General features: G+C 49.0%; 1 protein-coding gene across 1 annotated transcript in view; it reads left to right on the forward strand.

Moving 5' to 3' along the window:
• Positions 1-23,419, forward strand: part of TRAF3IP1 (TRAF3 interacting protein 1) — a 66,565-nt gene that overhangs the window by 12,968 nt on the left and 30,178 nt on the right. Inside the window, exons 8-14 of the mRNA XM_082840883.1 lie at positions 8,681-8,764; positions 9,150-9,170; positions 10,136-10,220; positions 10,661-10,744; positions 13,375-13,498; positions 13,716-13,749; positions 16,558-16,634. Of these exons, the coding sequence (XP_082697009.1) occupies positions 8,681-8,764; positions 9,150-9,170; positions 10,136-10,220; positions 10,661-10,744; positions 13,375-13,498; positions 13,716-13,749; positions 16,558-16,634 (509 nt within the window). The remainder of the gene's footprint in view (positions 1-8,680; positions 8,765-9,149; positions 9,171-10,135; positions 10,221-10,660; positions 10,745-13,374; positions 13,499-13,715; positions 13,750-16,557; positions 16,635-23,419) is intronic.

Consider the following 23,419-nt stretch of genomic DNA (forward strand, 5'->3'; position numbering starts at 1 on the left):
GGGCATCACGTTTGTTAGACATACTTAGAATCTTAAGGCCACACTAGAATCCCTATAGGATCCAAAAACCATTCTGCGTAAGAATATGATAATTTTTGCTTATTCTTAACCAGTGGAGACTAGCAGAGCAAATCACTTTGAGTTAGTGGGTGCATTTTAATTTCATTTGTTTGATAATATGCAGCATCGCAAATTAAGTTTAATACGTATTTTCATTGTGCAATTTCATGTTAGGAAGAAGGGATTCTAGAACCAGTGAAAATAGTCTCTCCCCTGAAAAAGAACGTAACTCTTCCTGCAGTAAAGCTAAGAAGGAACACGCCGGGAAACAGCTCGGTAAGACTGAGCGAACCCCAGGGAGGCTGCGAGCGAGGGTTTGTGACTCGAAACCTTTAGCCGCCTGATCCCTTGCTTCCGTCTGATCGTTGAACAGATGGAGCCCTGTGGGTGGTGCAGGGGAGATGCGCCCTGTGCTAGAGACACGGCCCGGGTGCTAGAGCACTGTTCTCGGGGCCCCAAGGGGAGCAGGGGCAGGGGACCAGCGAGCCCCCTTGTCTGAGCCACGGGGCTGCCCCCGCCGTGCATGGATTCCCGTCCGTGACCCCCTCACTGGCCGAAATCGTCCATGTGAGCCTTCCTTTCTTAATTCTGCAAATATCTGTGGAGTACCTGCCCTCATGGAGAGTATGATCTAGAAGGAGAAGACAGATAGTAAAGAGAACTCAGGATGTATACATTCATGTTAGTTAACCATGAGTCTTTTGAAGGGAGGTGAAGCCGAGAGAGGTGGAGGGGGTGCGTAGGCAGGGAGGGCCACTGAGGAGGGGGTGTCTGGACAGAGTCCACTAGCATCACAGAGCACATGACCTGTGGGTGTCCAGGAATGGCCAGAGGCCCTGAGCTGGGGACAGGCCTGCCTGTTTGAGTGACTGGAAGCTAGGTGGTGAGGCTGGAGCAGAGAGAGGGCAGGTGCCAGGAGAAGGGGCTCGTGAGCGGGCAGGCTGGGGGCAGTGGAGTAGGTGGGAGCGAAGTCCCGGGGTGCCCAGCAGGACAGAGACAGGCTCTGGCTTAGGTTTGAGAGGCGCGAATGAAGGCCAGAGAGCAGTTAGGTGGTGCTGTGGCGTCCAGGTGAGAGACCGCGACGTCTGGGACCCAAGGTCACTGCTGCAGAGATGGGGAGTGGGGGTGGGGCGGGGTAGGCCGCTCTCACGGAAGGGATGACAGTGGCGCCGATGGACTGCACGGCGCCTGTTAGAGAGGAATCACAGGTGGGATCGGTCGGGGTGTCCGGCACCTCTGTGGTGTCATTTATTGAAGCGGGGAAGGCTTTGGGAGAAGCTGGTTGGCGGATCCGTTCTAGAGGCGTTAAGTTCAAGATGCCTGTGAAACAAGCAGGTGGAGGCGTTGGGACAGCGGGCGGGCGTGTGGGCCTGAGGTTCAGGGGCAGAGCTGGAGAAGCTGACGTTAAAATGAAGAACTTGGGGGTTCCCAGATTAGCGCGCGGGCCTTCATGCAGTAATGGCCTCCGGGGAGCGTGGAGCCCAGGATTCGAGAGTCGGAGAGGAGGAGAGGCTCTGGCAGAGGAGACAGAGGCCAGCAAGTTGGGGGGTTGGAGAGCCAGCGCCCTGAAAGCCAGGGGCTTCCGGAGAGGTAGGGGCTTATCCAGCGCTTCCGAGACGGATCCCGTGGAGGCTGAGGGTTGACCGTTGAGTTGATGGGACAGTTAGTTGGTGACCTTGGCATAAAGCCTTGTAAATCCCAACCAAAGCAACCAAAAGCGAAAACCTTTGCAATAGTTTAATCTGTTGTTCACTGTTTTATGTCAGGAAGAAAGGAGGATGATATTTCAGCTAAAATTTTAGACCCCATAGTGTCTGGATTAAATAATGAACCAGATCAGGAAACTACAACTTCAGAAATAGGTAAGAAAAATATATTCTTTAGTTTAAATTCCTCACCACTTTGGTATGAAATATTTACATCTCAGTGGGGTTATCATTATTCTTTATTTTTCTAACCACTTTAATGTTCATCAGATTTCTTTTTTCCCACAGTGTACTGAAGAACAGAAATGACTTGATAGTCTGTTTGCTTTAATTTGCTAAGTTTTATGATAAAGAAGATTAACTTAGCTTTAAGTTAACCTTTACGTGCTTTATTATGTGTAACCTCTTTGCATAAGTCAAAATGCTTTCTTCATCTTACTCCTGGAATTTTAAAAAGTGTTGTGGATAGTTAGAGAAATTATCTTTCAATTCTGCAGCGTGCTCTGCTGTGTTCTGTTAAGAAAATGCTCCACAAGAACTATTTTCAAGTGCTTGCTTGGAGCACCCTGGGAAGGTGTCCCCGTGGCACACCTTTTACATTCGAGGCTGGCACTGTGACGTGTGTGCACATCCTCACCCTGCTGATACCAGCTGATTAGACGTACGGATATGGAATTTCGGTGGGGTGATCCAAGGTTGTAACTGTGTGGAGTCTTCTGTGATGTTTAACTAAATTCTTCAGAAATACGGCAATTCTTGAGTGACATTTGAGGGGAAAAATAGTGTAAATCTTGCCCCCAGGGAAAGATAAAAATTTTTCTAGGCTGAACTTGCCTCGGATCTACCTGGTTTTTTAACATTCTGTAACTGTAGCTAGAATAACAATGAGCCCATCTTTCTGCACTTGCGTTCTCCCTTTACTAGTTTTTGCTTTTCTAGGAGGGGTGTGTTTGCAAGCCGTCTGCTCCATCGCTGGTTCAGCAGTGATGGTCTGTGGTTATTCTGTTCCAAGTAGGTCAGCTCTGTGTGGTTTATCTGCGTCTTGAGCAGTGTGGGAGGACCGAACGACCTGAATTGGGACAGAATGAGTTCTTACGGATGAAAATGCTTTTCTCAGTGGCCACGCCTGTTGCAATTCAGCTGCATCTTGTGATGTTTTATTTCATTTCTGCAGGAGCTTTTCTCAGCCACAGGCGGGTCCTGTGGGGGGCAGCACAGGGCAGTCCTGGTACTGCAGGAGAGGGGAGTGGGCGGGGCGAAGCTTGAGTGAGGGCTTGCCCTGCTCAGGCCCTGGGCGGCCCACGTGGGCACACCTCGCATCCAAACCCAAACCTGCGTACCTGCTGCCCTGGAACGAGCCGCACAGGTGTGCTCGCTGAGCCAGTGTCTCCTCGTGGGTACACGGGTGTGAGAAGACCTGCCTTGAGGGTAAATGAGGTGATGATCGTGAAGTGACTGGCTTGTCACAGACGTGTCGTGCACCATTGCTTTAGTACCCATCACTTTATATATAAAGTTTACTCGAGAGCCCCAAGTCAGGGTGAGTCAGCGCTGTTCTGAGATGGTATGCTGGATTTAAAATAAATTGGGGTAGTTCTTTAGACATATGTTAGACTTTATGGATCTTTATAGATCTTTATCTGCATGTGTGAAAATAATAAAAGCTCAGCATTTAAGAAGCACAGAACATTGCAGCCGGCGATTCGCAGTTGAGCGCTTTGTGGAGGTTAGAAGGAAGCCTGGCGCCACCTGGTGGCCACCAGCAGAGTCCTGTGCGCTCCCTGTCCCTGGGTGGCCCTGGTGAGCCTCCCTCCGCGCAAACCCTTCCTCCCTTGAGTCCTGTCACTGCACACACCCCGGGTCCCTGTCATCACAAGTGTCGTCCTGCACTGGCAGTCATTTTGCTTCCGGAATTCAGGGTTTGCCAGCAGTCGTTAGGGTTCCTTAAGTTTCCAGATTGATTATGGCTTCCAGATCCAGGCCACTGGGTGTGTCCTCCCAGCTCCCTTCCTCTCCTGGCCAGCGCTTCTGGCCAGCGCTTCAGACCAGCGCCTGGCCGGGTCGTGCCGACTGCTCCAGGGCCTGGCCGGCCCGCGTTACTGTTGGGGTGTCCCGGGACAATGGCTGGGCTTGGTGGTTCTCATTTGCCTTTGCCGGTGGATTGAAGAATTCAACAAGGAATTTATCCATTTCTTTCTCAAAACATGAACGTCTTCCTCCCCTGCTCACATTGTCACACAGGCTGTCTGAGCAGACTCGCTCCTTCTACAGCTGTTTGGTCGTCTTATGTTTTCCCGGAACCTTACGGCATCCATGTCTTCATTTTGCTCGGGTTCGCTCATTTCATTTTGTTTTATTGTTTAGACATTTTCGTTATGGAAAATACGTAGAAAGAGTAGAATGACTCGCACCCACGTACCTCTCACGTAGATTCAGTAGTCCTAACGTTCTGACACATTTGCTTCATCTATGGTGACGTAGTTTTATGAAATACTTCAGAGTATTTAAAAAATATTTTAATACTTTAAATAATTCCATTTAAATACTTCAGCATGCACCTCAAAAAAAAAATGTTCCTACATAGCCGTAAAATTATTGTTGCACCCAACAGACTTGTCATTCCCCAAGAGCATCTAAAACCCAGGCTGCATTCTTATTGTCTCAACAATGTTATTTTTAAAAAAATCAGGATCCAGAACACACTGTATGTTTTTTATTATTCTTTTTGTGTCTTTAATCTCTTGAATGTGGAACAGCCCCCCTTCCCCCACCTTCGTTCCAGAGCATTGGCTTTGTGCAGAGGTGAGGCTGCTTGTCCTGTGCAGCGCTCCCTCCTCTGCGTTTGTCTCATCGCTCCCGTGCTGTCATTTAACTTATGGCGCCACCCCCCGCCCCCCGGTATTTCTGTTAGATCTAAAGGCCTGATCAGATTTGGGTTAAAGAGATTGCTTCTCCCTCACCCCTACGTAGGTGCTGCTGTGCCCTTTACCTTGTGTCCTGTCAGGATGCACTTAGTGTCTCTGCATCCCATGATATGATGCTAAGGCTGGTCACTGGGCCCGGCAGATCCGCCCATTTTAAACCCTGGTTATTTGCATTTACCCTCAGATGTAGTCAGCACCTCCGTGCAGCTGAACTTTGCACAGAGGCCTGGCAGGACGGCAAGCTGCTTGTGCAGTGCTGTGGGCTCTGCGCTGCTTGGTGAGTTTCAGGGAGAGTGACTGGTGCAGACTCCGTGGCCCCAGCCGGTGCCCCCAGCTTTGCGCGGGTGATCTTATTGGGATGAGAACCCCCTCAAGGCGCGGTGCTCCGCCCACGTCCTTACCTGCAGGGCTCAGTAATGGCCGCTAACTCAGCAGATTGTGCTAATGCGCTGACTTTTTTTTTTTCCAATTCATAGTAATTTTAATTTCTTATGGGTGCGTTATTGTTTTAAAAGCTGTTGTTGGCAAGTTGGTTAACCTGTCCTCTGATTAGGAATCGATTGTAGTATTATTAGTGAATGATAGTCTGTTTTTATGTTCTTTCTGTTTGTGTGAATTTGGGGTTTAGTAAACCTTACTTAAGAATACCACTGGAAACGTTAAAACAACCATCATAGGCCTCTCAAAAAAGTAAAGAAAGAAAGAGCTTCGAGGAGATAAAATTGTGCAGAGTGTCATTGGTCTCCTCAAGCTATGGACAGAAGTAATGCATTTGTAATTTACTTACTGTGCTGGTGGGTTTTGCACAATATAGAAAATATTTGATACTTTCAATTAACATATGACAACTTAAAGTTATTGGGGTGTTTTCTTCTAAAATTGACAAGCTACAGCTGCCTAACTTATACTTATTTTTAGATTTGTTTGTTTTAGAACTTAATGGTATTTCTTGTTGGTCCTATGAGATATCATAAATAATTAACTGTAGGCATGAATCAGACTGTTTAAGTCAGCATCGTTTTTGCAGATCAAAAAAAAAATTTCCTCAGAAAATTACATGTTGTCTATTTTATGTAGTTGCACTACATCAAATCAAGCAGTTCTCTGATAGTTAGTGACAGTTTAATTCTGACATAAACTATTTCTTTGAGTACTTTTAAGAAATTATAAGATCGTGTTTCAGGAAAGGGAACGTTTTCCTGATTTTATTTTTGCCTCCGGATCCATTTCAGAGAGTGTGTGGGAGGGTCCTTTAGTAACGGGTCAGGTTTCCTCCCTGGGTCCTGCCACAATTCAAAATCTGTTCCCCCAGCACCCATCCTTTTGTTTTTACTAGGAAAAAATGTTTTATTTCTCAGGTATTTGGTGTTTTTTTCTATTTTTATAAACATTCGCGTATGAGTCAGTAATCAGGAGGCAAGCGTTTGGGAGCTTTTGACACGTCTAGGGCTGTGCACGAGGCCAGAAATATTTCTCCTTCTCCTCCTGCTTTCCTGAAGTTGCAACCTATTTGCAGCTTGTGACTCCCAGGCCTGGCTCTCGTGGGGAGATGAGGGGAGACTGGTAGTGTCGGGTGGTCCTGGAAATGGGGGGCCAGGGTGCTTTGGCTGTGGGAGCCCAGGCCTCTGCCTGGGCCACGTGGGCGGGGTCTGCTCACGTCTGGGTGTCCCTTCGTGCTCTCCTGATCCCAGAGCCAGGCCTGGGAGGAGTGTTCTAGGTGCGTTTTCTAGAAGCTGCCCTGGGTCATCCTTGGGAAGCTTGTGGTGGGGAAGCACAGGTAAGTAGGGTGCCTCTGATGACCAGTTCCATCTTAATAACCCATTTAACTGTCTTACATCAGGAACAAAGGAAGCTAATACTAACTCAGCTAGTGTTTCAGATGCTAATTCATCTAGTCTGCCGCGAGAAAGTGCTGAGCCAGAACCAGCAGTAAAGCAGAAAGGTGAGAAAGGGGGACCCCCGTGTCAACCACTCCTGTCCCGTGAGGGAGACCCGGCGCCCCGATGTGGCGCGCTTGTGTGGATGCCTCTCAGCCCAAGGCCACGGCTGCAGCCACAGGTTCCCTGAGTCTCTGACACCCCCAGAGAGTCCAGGCCCTCGTTCTCCGCACCATCAGGACCAAACATGGCAAATGGCTCACTTCTGCCTTTTTACAGAAACTAGAAGGCGTCTTCTAGTCACTGCCTGATGGCAGCAGACTGTCCTGTGTCCCCAGTGTTCCTCCTGAGATACTGTGGGAAAGCCCGGGGTGTCGGGACGACAGGAACAAGCCTCAGTCGCTGCTGGGGGTCCCAGAGGCCGAGCTGCATCCCCCAGGTTTCAGGTCCAAAGAGGACTTTTAAGCAGCTCAGAGCGGTGTCACGACTGTGACTTTTCTGGCTGTGACGTTCTCTGAGTGTCTTAAGTCCCACCTCAGTGGGGTTCTGCTTTTGGCATAATTTTTCTCAGCAGTTAAAAAAAAAAGTCCTGGTAAAGTCCCCGTTCAGCATTTGCTTTTTAAGGCCCTGGAGCTCTTTCGAGCATGGAGGGGTGCACGTGCCCCAGTGCCGGGCCTGGTGCAGGGTGTTGGGACCGGGGCAGCAGGGGCACGGCCAGGTGAGGGCCGACATTTGTCAGTTTGTTCCAGTAGAAAATGTTGGTTGAAGGCCTACTGTGTGCTAGGCCCTAAGGCAGTGAGTGCATGAGTGGGCAGAAGCCAGTAGGTGCCCTGAGGGGTGCTGGGGGTGGTCTGGGGGGAGGGACTCTGCACTCTCTCGGGGAGGGTCAGGGAGAGCCTTTGGGCAGGGGCAGGGGTGAGAGCTGGGGCCAGTGGCCACATCAGGGAGCTTTGCAGCAGGAAGCTGATGGCATTTTTACGATGAGTGGCTAAGCCCTACTCAGATGGCCTCCACGTGGGCAGAGCAGCGCATGGTCCAGAGGCGAGAGCAGCCTGGGCTGTGGAGTGGGGGGGGGGGGGGCGGCAGAGTCTCGAGGCGCGCAGACACCTGAGGGCAGGCTCCCAAGCTCAGAGGGGGGCGCGGCCGGCTGTGAGGGTGCGCTCACCTGGGACGAGGGATCCGAGGGGGACAGAGCGCCTGCACGTCCGGGCCGCCTCGGCCCCGGGATCTGGGGAGGAGGTGGAGCCGCAGAGGACCTGGGCATCCGCGAGGACGGGGCGCCCAGGGGCCGGGCTGATCTGTGGGCGGGGCTGTTGTGTGCCCTCACCACCTGGGCATCAGCTCGTGACTCAGCCACCTTTCCGGGACCCACGGCCTGTCCCCAGCGACACCGAGGGCATGGGCTTTGGAGAGAGTCTGGAGGTGTGGCGTTGGGGCCCCGGGGGCCCAGCGGCTCTCACGCTGGTCTCTTTCCCGCGCACCAGGCGACAGGGCAGCAAGGAGGGCGGCTGCGGCCGCTGTGTGTCCTCCCGGGCAGCCCCCGTCACCCCGTCTTCCAGAGGCTCTGCCTGGAGCCACGCTCCCCAGGCCTGTCCTCACCTTGTCCCTCTGTGGGGCGGGACCTCCGGGAGGCTCTGTGTCCCACACAGATGGAGTCCTGGAGGGCTCCCGGGTCCCCCCGATGCCCTAAGTGGGCCCCCCCACCCCCTAGAGCCGCCCTCTTTGGGGCAGCATTTCTGTGGCTCTGACCACGGCGTCCACAGGCCACCCAAAGCGCTCGAGGTCCCCCCCGCCGGTGCACAGCTCCGGGGTCTGAGGGGTGCTTGTCTGTCACGTCTGTGTGTCCTGAGGGTAAGCTGGGCCCATCCCCGGGGGGTGTCTGTCCAGGCCCTCACCTGAATCCAGGGAGTTTTGGGTCTTCTTCACACGTGTTCATGCCTTTTAGGAGTGTAACACAGAGACCTTCCTGGGTCCACCCACCCCTGCAATGCTTCACTCGTTGACTGTGGCCGCGTCGGTCACATTTGTCCCCATAAAGTGGCACTTGAAGGGTCCTGGGGGAAGAGTGCCAAGGCAGGCCTGTGTGGAGCAGAGACACTTTCTTCTAATTTAGGAGCCGATGGAGAAACACTCGCTGCTGGGTTATGTAAGACGGGCTCTTGTTTGCTTCCATCCAGAGCCTGGAAAATGCCCCAAGGTGTGTTCGCCAGTTCACCCCTGGCTCGTCCCACACACATGGAGTCGGTCCATCGTGGCCTCGAGGCTCTGCCACCTTCCCCCTCTTCTGTTTCTTTCATGCATCTCTTTGATGGATACACTTTCTTCTCATCGCTGCCCCCTGTCCCCATGTAATAGCATGCTCTGATTCATAGCTTAGTTTGTCCTTTCTCTCTTTGGACATAAAGCAGTGGCAATAGGAAACTAGAAAAAAGGCTATGAGGAAATGACCCCTTTCTCCCAATAGACATGCAAAATTATTAATTATGTATTTCTCTCTAATCCTGTTCTGCTCATTTAATATACTGAGGTTTCCTAACACAGAAGTTGATTTTCTGATGTACCTTTTTTTTTTTTTTTTTTAGGTGATTCTCCTAGTGATGCAGGTAAGGAATAGCCTTAAGTAAATCTGTTTGGTGTAAACTGTGTACGTGTGTATAGTTACTAACATGTACTCTCAGGTTTATGTTTTACAAATTGTATTAGTGAAAGTAACTGAAGGAAACATAACTACACCAAGTTAAGATTTAATTTTCATATTTTATGAAAATATGTTTCAAAAGAATACATTTCAGAATTTCTTCCTGAGTGTAAACTGTATTTCCAATAATCAAGTTCTGATTTTACTATTTTCTAATGTATAAAGTCCTTTTACTTTAAATAGTAAGAGTAAATTTAATTGTCTTAATATTATAGCTTGGGCTTATTATTTACTGATTAAATATTTATCAAAATGAACAAAACTTTATTCAGATTATAAAAACAATATGGTACAGAGCCAAAGTGAAAAACCTTAAAAATGCAGAAAACTATGGAGAAGAAAATGAAAAGCACCGCAGTGCCCCTGCTCGTAACTCGAATGGGTGTCCTTCTGGAGCCCACCTGTGTGTGCAATGATCAGATACGTTACCCTACTCTACCGATGATACGTACATTAACATGACGACTGTTTTATACGAGGGTCTCACAGACCGCAGTTCCCTGAAGCTTCCTAGTGTCTGTCACTGTTGTAAATGCTGCTGGGTGAGCGTCTTGACACGAGGTTACACGTGTCCGCTTCTTTCCTTAGCTTGTATTTCCTTTAAGTTAAATTGCTGACTTGATTGACCTACCTTTTGAATTCTGTTTCTGGAGAAGTTAAACCAGTTTGTATTCCCAGGGTTTGAGTGTGCCCGTTTCCCCAAATCTCCCCCCAAATTTAGATATCAAGTGTCTGTTTGAACTTCATCAAAATGATAGATGAAAAAAAGCTCATTTATATTTGCAGTTGTTTGATTGCTGTCTCTTCACATATTTACTAGTTGTTTGTTTCTTTCTTTATGAACTGCTGGTTGGCTTGCTGCCTGTCCAGAAGGAGACGTTGGACCTTCTGGCCAGGAGAAGTGTGAGGTGCCAGAGAATTCCGAGCTGCCAGGCGAGCTCCCAGCCGCCGTCAGGTTCGTGTGCTCTGGTTCCCACCCGGGCAGCTGCCCTGCTCCTCTCCGTACCTTCCACAGCTCATGTAATGCTTGGGCTTAATTGTGAGGAAGTGTGTGTACGAAGAAAGCAAAAACTGTTTAATTTTCTTGTACCTGAGGTGTAACTAACTCACGTAGAATGTTTTAGAGATTTAGGGAAACTCGTACTTAAGGCTAAATCATGTCATGGTTTGATTCCTGATAGTTAGGTGACTACTTTTTGTACCTTAAGATTAACAAGAATGTAAGATTAGAAGATGGATACTTTTAGACTTGTCAGGCTAATGGAACGTTCTTAATATGCTGCAGGCTGTGTCCTAACTGGCATATTGATGGTGGCCTGGAAGTTAGCATTAACATTAATGTGGGTTTTCATCTGTCCACTTTGAAACGTGCAAGCGTTTTGTATCCCTTTTCAGGAGGATACCTCGGCCTGGGAGCGCACGGCCCGCGCCTCCCCGGGTCAGGCGGCTGGAGAGCGCGGAGGTGCCGACGACGGACAGGTGAGGCCCTGGAATCCGCGTTGGCACCGAGGGGCAGGGCTTCCCTGGCGCTGGTGGGACAGGGATGGGTGAGGATGGTGCGTGTGCTGAGAGATGGGGGCGGAGCGGGCAGCAGACGGCGCAGGGAGCACCTGCTATTGAGTAGAAGAGAACCCGGGGTAGAGCGTCACCTCAAACCTCGTGCGTGCCACACACTTCAGATAGAAGTGAGGGAAAACACAGGTGTTCGTGCTCGTACAGTTATGTCTTTACAGTTACAGGGAAAGTGGATTGCCCCCATCTCTACATAGAGGATTTTCTAAGCATAAAAACAATTAGGGGAAAAATAGGATAAAAAAATTTAAAGGCTTAATTGCACAAAAATTAAAAAACAAAAGGTGGTCAGAAAGTCATCAGCAGTATAAAGACAAGCCTCAGGCAGGGCTTTTATAAATTTTACAAATCTGCCTGTGGATCCAGTACAGAAAATCAAAACAAAAAACTAGGAAGATGAAAACAGGCTGGTCGGAGTGGGCTTCATTTGGACCGGGAGGCGGGGCCTGGAGGCGGCGTAGACGTATTTTACGTATGGTTGCCGGGGGAAGCGGAGGGATGCGCAATGTCAAGGGAAGTTAGGGGTCTCTGTTTTGAAGATGAGCCGGCTAACACATTTTTCTGGTGCGGGGGATGGTCCAGTGGAGAGGGGGAGACTGGAGATGCCGGCGTTGTGGGGTGGGGAGAGGGGACTGTGGGAACAGAGCCCCTGGGTGGGCCAGGACGTGTGGAGGGAATGGCCTCAGCGAAGGCCGGGGGGCTGGTGGGTGGGCGAGATCCCAGGAGGTGAGACCCTGGCTCTTCATCTTTCTCCTGAGCCAACAGCGAGTCTGGGCGAGGAGGGGCAGGGCTCAGAGGAGAGAGGAGGTGGTGGATAGTGTCCTCCACGAGAGGGGCTGGTGAACGGGCGAGGGCAGAGGTCCTACCCGGGGGCCGCCCCAGCCCGGGGCCACGTCTGGGGGCGTTTTGTGGCACCGTGATTGGGGAGGAGGTGCAGGGGAGGCCCTTGGCCTCTAGGTGGGGCTTGGAGCCAAGGATGCTGCTGAACATCCTGTGGAGGACAGGCAGCCGCACCCCAGAGGTCTGTGGCGTGCCTCCCGCCTCCCGCGGCACGTGGGGCGGAGCGATGGCTCAGCATCACGTGGACTTTGTTCTCCAGCCGGAGCTGGGAAGATGGGTGGGGGAGGCCACAGAGTGGGTGCTTGGATCCGTGGTTAAGCATTTGCTGTCAGTGGCAGTGACAAGGCATCACTCTGGGAGTGATTTCTCAGCCCTTGAAATCCTCAAGAGTGAAGCCAGGAGCCTGGAGTGCGGGGTGAGGCCCGGGATTGGCAGGTGGCGGCACTCTTAATGGGGTTCAGGGCGAGACTCTGATTCTCGGGGAATCTCTGACAACGTGAGATTCAGAGTTGGGAGATTTTAGGGAGAAAGATCTGGAAGCCTTCATAAGCCCAAGGAAAACCTCGACCCTCCTCGGGACCTGGCGGTCGGAGGCCAGAAGGAGGAAGGCCTCGCGGGGCAGGCACGTGGCGGCAGCATTCGGGGGTGAGGGTGAGGATGGGGAGGGTTTGCTGAGGAGAAGGATGTGGGGGAGGGTTTCGGGAGCTGCAAGTGGTGGGATGTAGGCTGGACGGGGTGTACAGAGGGCGTGGAAGACCAAGGACGAGACAAGGTCGGTCCTGGTGGGGCAGGACAGGCGGCTGGAGCCGAAGGTGTTAGTGGGAAGCGGGTGTTGTGTTGAGAGCTCACACCCAAGTGCAGGGACTGCTTCTGGACCTCCCATCCCACTGAAGGGTGTGTGTGCATGTGTGTGTACATGCGCTGGAGAGATAGTGGCAGGGGCTGAAGGGTATTTGTTGAAGCGTAACTGTGTCAGGTTGGTAGGGAAGACATGAGGGCAGGAGGGGCTGGTGGGGAGCCATGGAGTGTTGGGGTCTGGGGGCTGTGGTCCAAGTGCAGGTGCAGCAGAAGTCAGTGCCTGAGCAGCAGGCAGCTGGTGGTGGTCTGCCGCGGGGTGACAGTAGGCGGGGCAGTTCCGGCGGTGGCCACTGGAGGCAGGAGAGAGCCCTTGGATGGAGGCGGTTACCAGGGAGACCAGGTCAGGAGCCTGTGGACATCGGACTGGTCCAGAATGATGGCAGGCCCTCGGGGAGAGGCAGTGTGTAAGTGAGGGTGCTGGGTGGGGCCGTAGGTCAGGGACAGCACCCAGCAGCCAAATGAGGGGCCTCGAGGAGGCTGCTGTGTTCCCGCGAGAGATCAAGGAGCGGGGTCTGGGGTGGCACTGGCCAGCAGGGCCACCAGTGAGTGCCACCCCTGCCCTGAGATTTGCGACTTGGGAGACCGGGCTTCTCCTGGAGAGGGGCTGCAGGCCCAGGGCTGGTCCCGCAGCGAGCCCGGCTGGGAGGAGGGCACGTAGCGGGGCGGGGTGGCACAGTGGGGCGGGGCCTGGCGGCTTTCCCCAGACTGCATGTTCGCAGACTGCGTCTCAGCTCCGGCCTCCTCTCAGGGAACCTCAGACACAGTTCCGGACGCTGGGATTGATGAGGACGTGTGACCTGGAGAACGTTTCTAATTTAATCTGATTTCTTTTCATGTAGGACAGGAAGTGGTAAAACCGTCTCAAATGTGATCGTAGAGTCACAGAATTCTGACAGTGAGGACGCCGACCAGTTTGTGGTGGAGGCCGCCCCCCAGCTCTCTGAGACGTCAGAGCTTGAAATGGTTGGTCAGCCACAGCGTATGTTTAATAATCACACTCAAACAGCACTGGAATTAATTCTCCAACTTAGAGATTTGTGTAGACGGAATTTTCCTCCAGCGTTTCAGTTAGTTCTCTGCCATCTTTAATTTTGTCACCTCTGCTGAGATGCATGCAAGCCTGAGTTTGAGATTCCAACAAATCTGAATCTCCTTTTCTTCTCCTTCCTTTCCTGCTCAGGTACAGGCGGTGGAATTAGAAGATGAGAAGCACGGTGAGTCGTGGGGTTGTGTGTGCACACGTATGTCTGCTCCGTGTGTTGTGAAAGGATCTGGTGAAATGAGCTTTGTCTGCCAGGGTTTGGTCAGGGGTCTGAGTAGCAGTGGATGGGATGCCGTGGGCACGGATGCCTCCTCCGTGTGTGGGTTATTCTGGGAGGCGATGGAAGCTGCTGGGGGGCGGGGGGTGGCCAGGACCCCAGAGGGCAGCCGTAGGCAGTTGTGGGGATGGCATCACTTCTTTTCTGCACGGTTAGACTGTGGGATTGGATGACCCCTGAAGTCCTTCCCAGGTCGACAGTTCTGTCATATTGTTTTCTTCCCAAGCACAATGTCTTCCTTGATTTCAAACATTTATGGAAGCAGAGAGAATAGTCTCGTGAGCCCCTGACGGTCGTGCAGCTTTTGCGGTGAGCGGTCATCTGGTCTGACCTCAGTCTCCACCGACTGCTTTCAAGTCCTGGAGAGCATCATTTTTGCCATAAACATGTTCTTTTTTAAAAGGCATAACCGTCACTCCATTACTATATATAAAAAAAGCAGTCCTTCCTTAATATCATCAAATGCCTGTTTTTTTTTCCCAGTGGTTTTGTGTGTTTTTTTTCTAGTTTGTATGAGTCAGAATCCAAATAGGGTCCCTGTGTTTGCAGCTGGTGGATCTAACTCTGAATCCGCTCTTAGCCTGTAGGTCCCCTGCCGCCCCATCCCCCTTGTAGTTTATTTGTTGAAGAGGCTGGTCGGTTGTCCAGCAGAGTTCCTCACCGTTGGGTGTTGCTTGTCACACCCCAGTGTTGTGGGTTTCTTCCATGTTCTTCGGTTCCTGTAAATTGGTTCTAGAGACTTGGTCAGATTCAGGTTTTTCGGGCAAGAACACTTGACAAGTGGTGTTGGTTCTTCATCACACCTGCCCGTCTCTGTGCTTGTTGGTTGGTCTCAGTCTGTTGTTTCATGAGGGTTGTGGGGACGGTGACCATTCTCGTCCCGCCCCCTTCCCCCTCCAGCACGTTTTGGTGGGCAGTCTCCACACTGTGAGGCTTCCCCTCTGCAGGAATTTGCCGCTCCGAGGCCCAGCTTCGTGCTTCCCCTTCATTGATCAGTTTTCTTAATAGTGCATTTGTCTCCTGGCACCTTCAGGGGTGACTAATGAGGGCTTTGGTGGTGGTGGTGGGTTGTTTTTTTTGTAATTTTTATTGGAGTAGCTGATTTACAAAAATATGGAACGAATTTGCATGTCATCCTTGCACAGGTGTCATGCTTACCTTCTCTGTATCGTTCCAACTTTAGTATATGTGCTGCCGCAGCAAGCGCTTGACGTCTGTATGATGTCATGGTTTTTAACACGCTTGACGTGTTCCATTTCAGTCCATCTCAGTTTTCTCCTTGATGTTCTGTTGTCCAGTGTTTGACCGTGGGGGCCTTTTGACACGTCCCAGTGGACTTTGTAGCTTCCTTGTTTGTGGTAGGACAGATGTTTCAGGCTCGTTTTGTGTATTTCCTGCCCGGTGTCTCTAAGGAGCCTGGCTGCAACTTGCTTCTGGGTTGGTCATTGTTTCTGGGGGTTTTCTAATTTTTTTTGTAGGAAAGTATATCCTGAGTTTGTACTGGTATTTCCAACTTAGATTTATGATGGCAGGGTTCTTCCTAAGTTCTTTGTTTTTGCAGGTACGTTCGTTCCTGTCTCGTGCCCCAATGCTGGCTCCCAGCAGCAGTAGCTGTTTGTGTCTTTACCCTACATTGTGCTCTCACAGCAATTTGGAGCAACACCACTGGTGGTTAACAGCGACGTGATTGCTGGAAACACCCTAGGATCGTTTTTGGCAGATCTGCTTGCCTTTTTGTTCTTAGTGCACATCCCATTAGGGACGTGCAACTGATTCTTCTCTGTCCGGTTATGCTTGCCAGCATGATACTATTATGTTTATTTTTTATTTATTTATAAAAAATTAAGAAACAAAAGCAAAAAACCAAAATGAAAAAGTCACCATCGCTTCTGTCCTCAAGGAGCAATTAGAAGGGACTCTTTCATGATATTTGCTTCATGGTCCTTCAGAACCGGAAAACGGGAGGCATTTGCTCCTGTGGGTTTTCTCTGATGTACCTCCAGGGTCTTAGGGCTCTGGTTGCAAGGCATGATGGGAGAAGGTGGACGTGATGATAAGTGTGTTTGGCCTGCATAGCTGTAACGGGGGGTGGGGCGGGAACAGGGTCAAGGGGAAGGAGGCAGGTCTGATTTCAGGGTTTCAGATGAACCTCTTCTTCCTCGGGTCTCAGTCCTGCAGAGCATGGATTGTGACACTGCTCCAGCTTCTGATTCAGTGGATACACGATTTCAAATATGAGCTAACAGTTCATGATGCTTCAAGGCTTCGATACTGTTGCGTTTATAGTTTCATTTTGCTTTTCAAGTTTTAGGCTTTGAAATTTTGGATTTAATTTTGTTTTACCTATGTAAAATACTCCCTTATGTGAAATATTCACATAGTTCCAAGGTCAGATGTACCAAACAAGATATATTCAAATGGTTTTTCATATGATATTTATGCCACGAGTAATCCTTTAAAAAAAAAAAAAAAGTTGATGACTTGTCCCAATATAAAAAAAGTATTCGTCCTTAGTCTACAGTAGGCTGAGAGAATTACTTTGACCTTTTATCATACAATGATTATCTGAAGCCGTTTCAGTGTAGAGAGAGAAAGGATAAGAACTAAGTATCCCTCCTCACCCCCAGCCCCCCACCCCTTTAGAACAGGATAGCTTCTTAGGGCAGAGAATCACTTTAACATAAAACCACTGGTTTTCAACAGGAGGACTTGTCAAAAAAATTTTGGAGACTAAGAAAGATTATGAGAAGTTGCAGCAGTCACCCAAACCTGGAGAGAAGGTAACAAAATGATTTTTGTCAACAGTGGCATTGTAGCAGTCTGTTTCACACATTCACATTTAAAAACTAGAAGCATCTTTCAAGTGTTGTGATTATCAGTGATGTCTGTTTACGTGTTTACAAGCCCCTTCCCATCTCCCCCACCCTCCAGGTGGGAGGATAGAAGATTTGGGGCTTTTGGGGTGCGACGTTGCTTCCCCGGACCCACATCCAGTCCCGTCCTGGGTGGGGCAGTGGCCTTGCTTGGGAGCTCAGGAGTCAGGGTCCAAGGCCTGTTCTGCTCTGACCCCCTGTTGACCCCTTCCTGCCGGGTGCATCCCTTCTCCCTGCACAGAGTGGGCAGGCTGTCTGCATGGCCCTGGCTGATGACAAAGTAAGAGTCGGGGGAAGTTTTCAGGGCTGGCTTTTAAATGCACGTGCTATTTGTATGTGGCCTCCAGCCGTCTCCCTTACAGGTGTGTGATGTGGCTCTGTTGGAACCCACGGCCTCCTACCAGCCACTGCCCTTGGGCACGTGACCTGGGGTGAATACCTGCAGGCCGGGTAGTGTGCCTCAAATGCCACGGGGAGGTTTCTGTTATCGCGCCTTAAAAAAATAAGAATAAATCTTCATTTTGTTTTTTTTTTTGCGGTACGTGGGCCTCTCAGTGCTGTGGCCTCTCCCGTTGTGGAGCGCAGGCTCCGGACGCGCAGGCTCAGCGGCCATGGCTCACGGGCCCAGCCGCTCCGCGGCACGTGGGATCCTCCCGGACCGGGGCACGAACCCGTGTCCCCTGCATCGGCAGGCGGACTCCCAACCACTGCGCCACCAGGGAGGCCCTATTTTGGGGTTTTTTAACAGAAGTTTCTTGGTTAGTTAGCTCTATCAGCAGCCAACAGTTCCAGTAAGTTTTACACACACACTCCCACAGACACTTTTCTTTCCTTCCAGTTGAATGAGCGGTTATTTGTTTTAGATAATTTTGCTTAAAATGTCCTGGTTTGGCATGCAGATACGGCCTGCAGGATTAATAGCTACTGAGGAGAGCTGCATGGTAGAGCCCACCGTTAGAGGGAGCCCTTTACAGCAGTAATGGGAGAGTAGCGTAGCCTGAGTTCTGCCGGCAACACCACCGCCAGCTCTTCTGAAAAGAGAAAAACTCTTTCTGCAGTTTATTGTCTATTGCTGTGGAATTTTAATATGTCATAGTCCTTTTCATAGGCCTGAGGACTTGTCCCGGTGTCCCTGGCAGTGTTTCTGCAACCCTGTCAGGAACCTCCAGTGTGGGCCTCGGGCTGTTACTGTAGGTAACCTTTGACGCTTCAGTTGCTTTAAATTTTATAGCTATGTTTTTCTGCAAAGCACACTAGGCCTGTGTTTCAGTTTCCTCTGAAGAGTAAATTTCAGATTAGTAGATCTTCTGACTTCAGAAGATAAAAGGGAAAAAATTCCCTCGTTTGGTGAACATTTGGGGCTTTAAAGGAGTACAGTTTGCGAGTGTTCTGAAGTCAGGGGCGATGTGTATTACAGTTGGGCGGGAAAAGTCAGCAAGTTCTCTGCTTTTTTTTCTTTGGTATGTTATAGACATCAGATTTAAATTTAACTTGTGGGTCTTCTAAAAACATTTTAATTAGATTTTCAAAAATAAGTTAAAATGTATTGGGAAAGTTGAAGTCCTTTCTGTCCTCGCTCTGATCCTGTTCTCACGAGGGCAAAACCACTAAGATGCATTTGGTGTGCTCCTTACTTTTACGTGTATCTGCATTGCTTTGTGAGTTTGTAACTTTATCCTGTTGTTGATTTGTTGTGCAAGTTGCTTTCTTCAGACAGCGTGATGTATCTAGTTTATTCATTTTAATTGATGAATGGTATTCCAGTGTTTGTCAGTAATTAATTCCTTTACTGATGGACATTTAGGATTCTTCAGCCTTTCGCTGTTTGTGAACAGTGCTTCCACGGGCTCCTTCGCGTGTGCCCTGGCGCACAAGAGCCAGTGTCTCTCTCCAGCAGTGGTCAGGAAACGTCCTCTGTAAAAGGCCAGACAGTAAATATTTAAGGCTTCAGAGCCATACAGTGTCCACTGTAACGTCTCATCTCTGCTGACGAGCTTGCAAACGGCTGTAGCATAGATACCAGTAAACAGATGTGTGGCCGCGTTCCAAAGAGACGTTATTCGCAACAGCAGAACCAGGCCTGGGCCTGTGATTTGCGACCCCCGTCCTTCAGAGGCCGTGCCAGACCTGGAGCTGCTCGCCAGAGCGCGGGCAGAGCTGCCGTTTCACCAGGTGCTGTCAAAGGCTATACCCATTTGTTCTCCAGATGGAATGAAAGCCTCTGTTGCCACACAACGTGCGGCCACAGCCAGGATAACGGACGTGCCCACCGCCCTCAGAAGTGGCCTTGGGCATCCCTCCCACCCACTTCTCTCCATGCCCCCCTCCCCCAGTCCCCGGCAGCTGCTCATCTGCCTTCTGGCACTTTCGTTTGCATTCCTAGAACTGTATATGAATGGACTCAGTTGGTATATACTTTTTATTGGGTCTGGCTCCTTTTATCCGTCCTGATTGTTTTGAGATATCTCCACGTTGCGTCGTGTATCAACAGTTCACTTTTTCTTTTCCCGCCGAGTAGTAAGTAGTCGGCGGTGTGGGTGTACCGCCGTGCGCTGACCCACGTATCAGCCAAGGAACATCTGGGTTGTTTCCGGTTTGGGACTGTTGCAGACAGAGCTGCTGTGAACAAGTCTTTGTGTGGACACATACTTTCATCCCATTGGGTAAGTACTTAGGAGTGGGACTGCTGGGTCATGTGGTAAATGCGTGTTCACCTTTTTAAAACACTGCCAGACTGTCTTCCTGGGTGGCTGCACCACCTGCCATTCCAGCCAGCAGTTGAGTTCCAGTTCCTCCACACCTTCATCAGCACTTGGTGTGGCCAGTCTTTTTAATTTCCTGTGGTTTTGATTTGCATTTTCTTAGTTGCTAATGATGTTGAACGTCTTTTCTGTGCTTATTTTTCCATTCTAATATCTTCTTTGGTAAAGTGTCCAAATATTTTTGCCCCTTTTAAAATTAGGCTGGTTGTTTTCTTCCTGTTGAGTTCTGAGAATTCTTCTTATATTCTGGATACGAGACCCTTATCAGACATGATGCGCAAATATTTTCATCCGGTCTGTGGCTTGTCTTTTCCTTCTCTTAACAGTGTCTTTCAAAGAGCCGAAGTTTAGGATTTTAAAGTAGTCAAATGTAGGGGTTTGCTCTTTTTGTTGGTTGTGCTTTTGTTGTTGTGTCTAAGAAGTCTTGCCTAACCCTCAGTCATAGAGGTTTCTTCATATATTTTCTAGAGGTTTCATAGTTTTAGGTTTTATATTTTGAGTTAATTTTTGTATAGAATGCGAGGTATATTGAAGTTTATTTATTTGTTTTTGCATATGGTATCCAAATGTTCCAGCATCATTTGTTAAATTGTCACCCTTAACAAACTTTTTGCCCAATCTGAAGGATGTACGATTGTATCTTCTTGTTTCTTTAATTTAATATTAATAGCAACACACACCTGTTGCCTCCCTCTGTGCTAGGGGCTTTGTATTGATTGCTCTGGCCTCATATCAACCGTCTGGTGTCAGTTCAGTCACAGTCCTGTATGCAGAACTCCTGATGCCAGAGGTATTTGGTTTTAGAAATGTGCTGTGGTACATATACTGTATATCCTCTAATCCCTACTGAGGTCAGAGGTAATCAAATGCATGAACAGTTCCACAACAGCATGGATTAAGAGTCCCACTAAGGGGGTGGGCAGAATGCTAAAAATAACCTCACATGAGTTTTGGTGCCAAGTTTATGAAAAATCTTTCCATTTTCAGCACTTGTGGCTTTTGGAATTGACACTGTGGTTTCTTCTCGTGTGTTGCCTGTTCACATCTTTGCCCATTTTCTTTAGTGGTGTTTTTCCTTTTGTTATTGGTGTGTGTGTGTGTGTGTGTGTGTGTGTGTGTAAAATGGTTGCATATGTCATATATCCTATAATAATAAATATCATATATGGTATATGTTATGGTTGCATATAGTACATGTGTCATGGAATAATCCCTTGTGTCTCATGCTGTAAACATCTTCCCAGTCTGTTACTTGTCTAACTTAATGTCTTTTTATATACAGAACTTTCCTATTTTGATATAAAATTTAATCAGCCTTTTTCTTTATAAGTTGTTCTGCTCTTGCCTTAAAAAAAAAAACTGTCCTATCCTGGTAGTAGAGATGGTCTCAATAGTTTTCTTAAAATAGTTTGTTTTCTTTTTTCATCTAGGTCTCTAATCTGGAGTTTTTGTTTATGTCGTGGGTAGAGATCTGCTTGTTTTCTCCTTGTAAGTGGTGCTGCCCTCTAGTGAACCCAGACCCCTCGTGTGTGGGTGTATTTCTGGGCTCTGCTGTTTTAAGTCCTATGTTTTTATGTCTGGGAAAGACGTTCTAATTGTTCCCCTCCACTCCTCCCACACCCCAGGTTGTCTTGGCTGTTACTCCTAAATCTTTCTGGCTTTGCATGAGCTCTAGAATCAGTTTGTGTGGCTCCATTAGAAGGTCCTGTTGCGATGTTGGTCGGAGCTGTTTTCACCCTTGCTCCCCTGCCTGCCTCCCCACATAGCAGAGCTCCTCAGTGGAACTGGATGTACCCGCCAGCTACAGTGCACCCCTTCCCATCCTCTTGTGAATGACTCTTCTGAGTTGCTCCCGTCAAGGTCACCTGCCTTCCTGGTTGGTAAATCCTCCTCGTGTGACGCTCAGTCCTCATCTTACTGGAATTAGCGGCAGCACCTGGTTCACCTGGGCGCTCTTCCTGGATGTGCCCTCTCCCTTTGGCTCCCAGGACAGCAGCGTGCCTCTCTGGCGCCCCTGCTCGGTGCCGGTCACCCCTGCTCCGTGCCGGTCACCTCTCCTCTGTCTCCACTGCCGGGTCTTCCTCCTCTCTCGCTTTTCTTAGTATTGGCATCTCTGTTGCTAGCTTTTCTGTTCTCTCAAACTGGTCCTTTCTGTTTGTTTTACCAAGTCACTTTCCTAAGCGAGTCTATTCCATTTCCTATTTCTTTTTGAGTTTATTATGGTAATTAATATTCGAATCAGTTAGGATTAGGGTTACCTGTGGGTGCAGGAAAGATCTGAAGCAACAGTGGCTAAAGTGAGCTGGAAGGTCCCGAGTCAGTCTGGAGGTGGTGGTGATCCGGACCCTTCTGCCTCCTTCCTCCATGCGTGACGTCCATTCCTCAGGGCACCTCGTGGGCCACAACGGCTGTCGGCTCTAGCCTTCGCGACTGCGTTCCAGCCAGCAAGAAGGAAAAGGGAAGTAGGAGAAGGGCCCACCTCTTCTCTTTTAGGCTATTTAATGGAAATGATGCACACTACTTCCATTTACATTATATTGGCCAGATCTTTGTCACGAAGGGGTCTGTGAAGTGACACCTTTATTCCAGGCATCCGTTTGCTTAGCTAGCAGTCAGAGGTTCCATTACTACAGACCACAACTTGCAAGATTTTCTCATTGCCTGGCATGGTCAGAAAATGATGATTTTGCAAGGCACTTGGGTAAGTGGCGGAGGCTGCCTGCCTGGCTAGGGGCCGAGGGTTCTGAAACCAGCACGGCTACCACATGTGGGCTGCACACAGGGCAGGAAGCTTTGCTGTAAGTAGAGAGGTCAGGCACGGGGGTCAACCAGCAGTCCCTTCCACGGAGCTTCTCTAGGAAGTTGCTTATTTCATGCCCATTTTACAGAGTCATGGCAAAAAGATGTTTCGAGATACTTTTATGATTTAAAAAATATATCTATAGTTATAGTTTTCCTTTTCTTCCAAAATTTTTGCATCTTTTTTCCTTTGATAAGACTTTGAAAAAACTATTGAAGGAGACAGCCTCTAGCAAAGAATCAACTCCTGGTTTTGTAGATACTCACTTTTATTTTCATTTCATTGATATCTACTCTTTATTCTTCCTCTTAATTTCTTTGGGTGTTTACTTTTTCTAGCCTCTTGAGTAAAAGACACAACTCATTTATTTTTAGTCTTTATAATTTTAAACAAATATATTTAAGACTGTACATCTCCCTTTAAGCATGCTTTATATCCTTAAGTTTAAAATTTTTTGAATACTAAAAACTCCTTGAATTTTAATATGAAGTAGTTGGTTGTTATTTCTTCTTTAACACGTGGGCTATTTAGGAGTCTGGTCTTTAGTTTTTTTTTTTTTCTTTTTGCGGTACGTGGGCCTCTCAGTGTTGTGGCCTCTCCCGCTGCGGAGCACAGGCTCCGGACGCGCAGGCTCAGCGGCCATGGCTCACGGGCCCAGCTGCCCTGCGGCATGTGGGATCTCCCCGGACCGGGGCACGAACCCGTGTCCCCTGCATCGGCAGGCGGACTCTCAACCACTGCGCCACCAGGGAAGCCCTGGTCTTTAGTTTTTAAACATAACGGTTTCTAAAAAGTTGTTGTTTTTTTTTTTAGCAGTATCTAATATAGTTGCATGTTCAAAGAATTTGGTCTGTATGATGTTGATTATTTGGAATTGAGACTTCCTTTGTGGCCTAGTTTGTGGTCAGTTTTTATAAATGTTTCAGAGTGCTTGCAGAGTATGTTTACTTCTCTCTTTGGTGTCCACACTTCAGTGCACACTGCTGATTTCACGGAGCGGTGATTGGACGACTATGTGCAGACCGTATCTATCTATGATTTTTATGTGTTAATCATAATATTAATTGCTTATCTTCTCTACCTTATTCAGAAATTCAAATAGTAGGTGTTTGCTCTCACATAACTTTTAG

The sequence above is a fragment of the Leucopleurus acutus genome (genome assembly GCF_964270905.1).
Source record: "Leucopleurus acutus genome assembly, chromosome: 6".
Taxonomy (NCBI): Eukaryota; Metazoa; Chordata; class Mammalia; order Artiodactyla; family Delphinidae; genus Leucopleurus; species Leucopleurus acutus.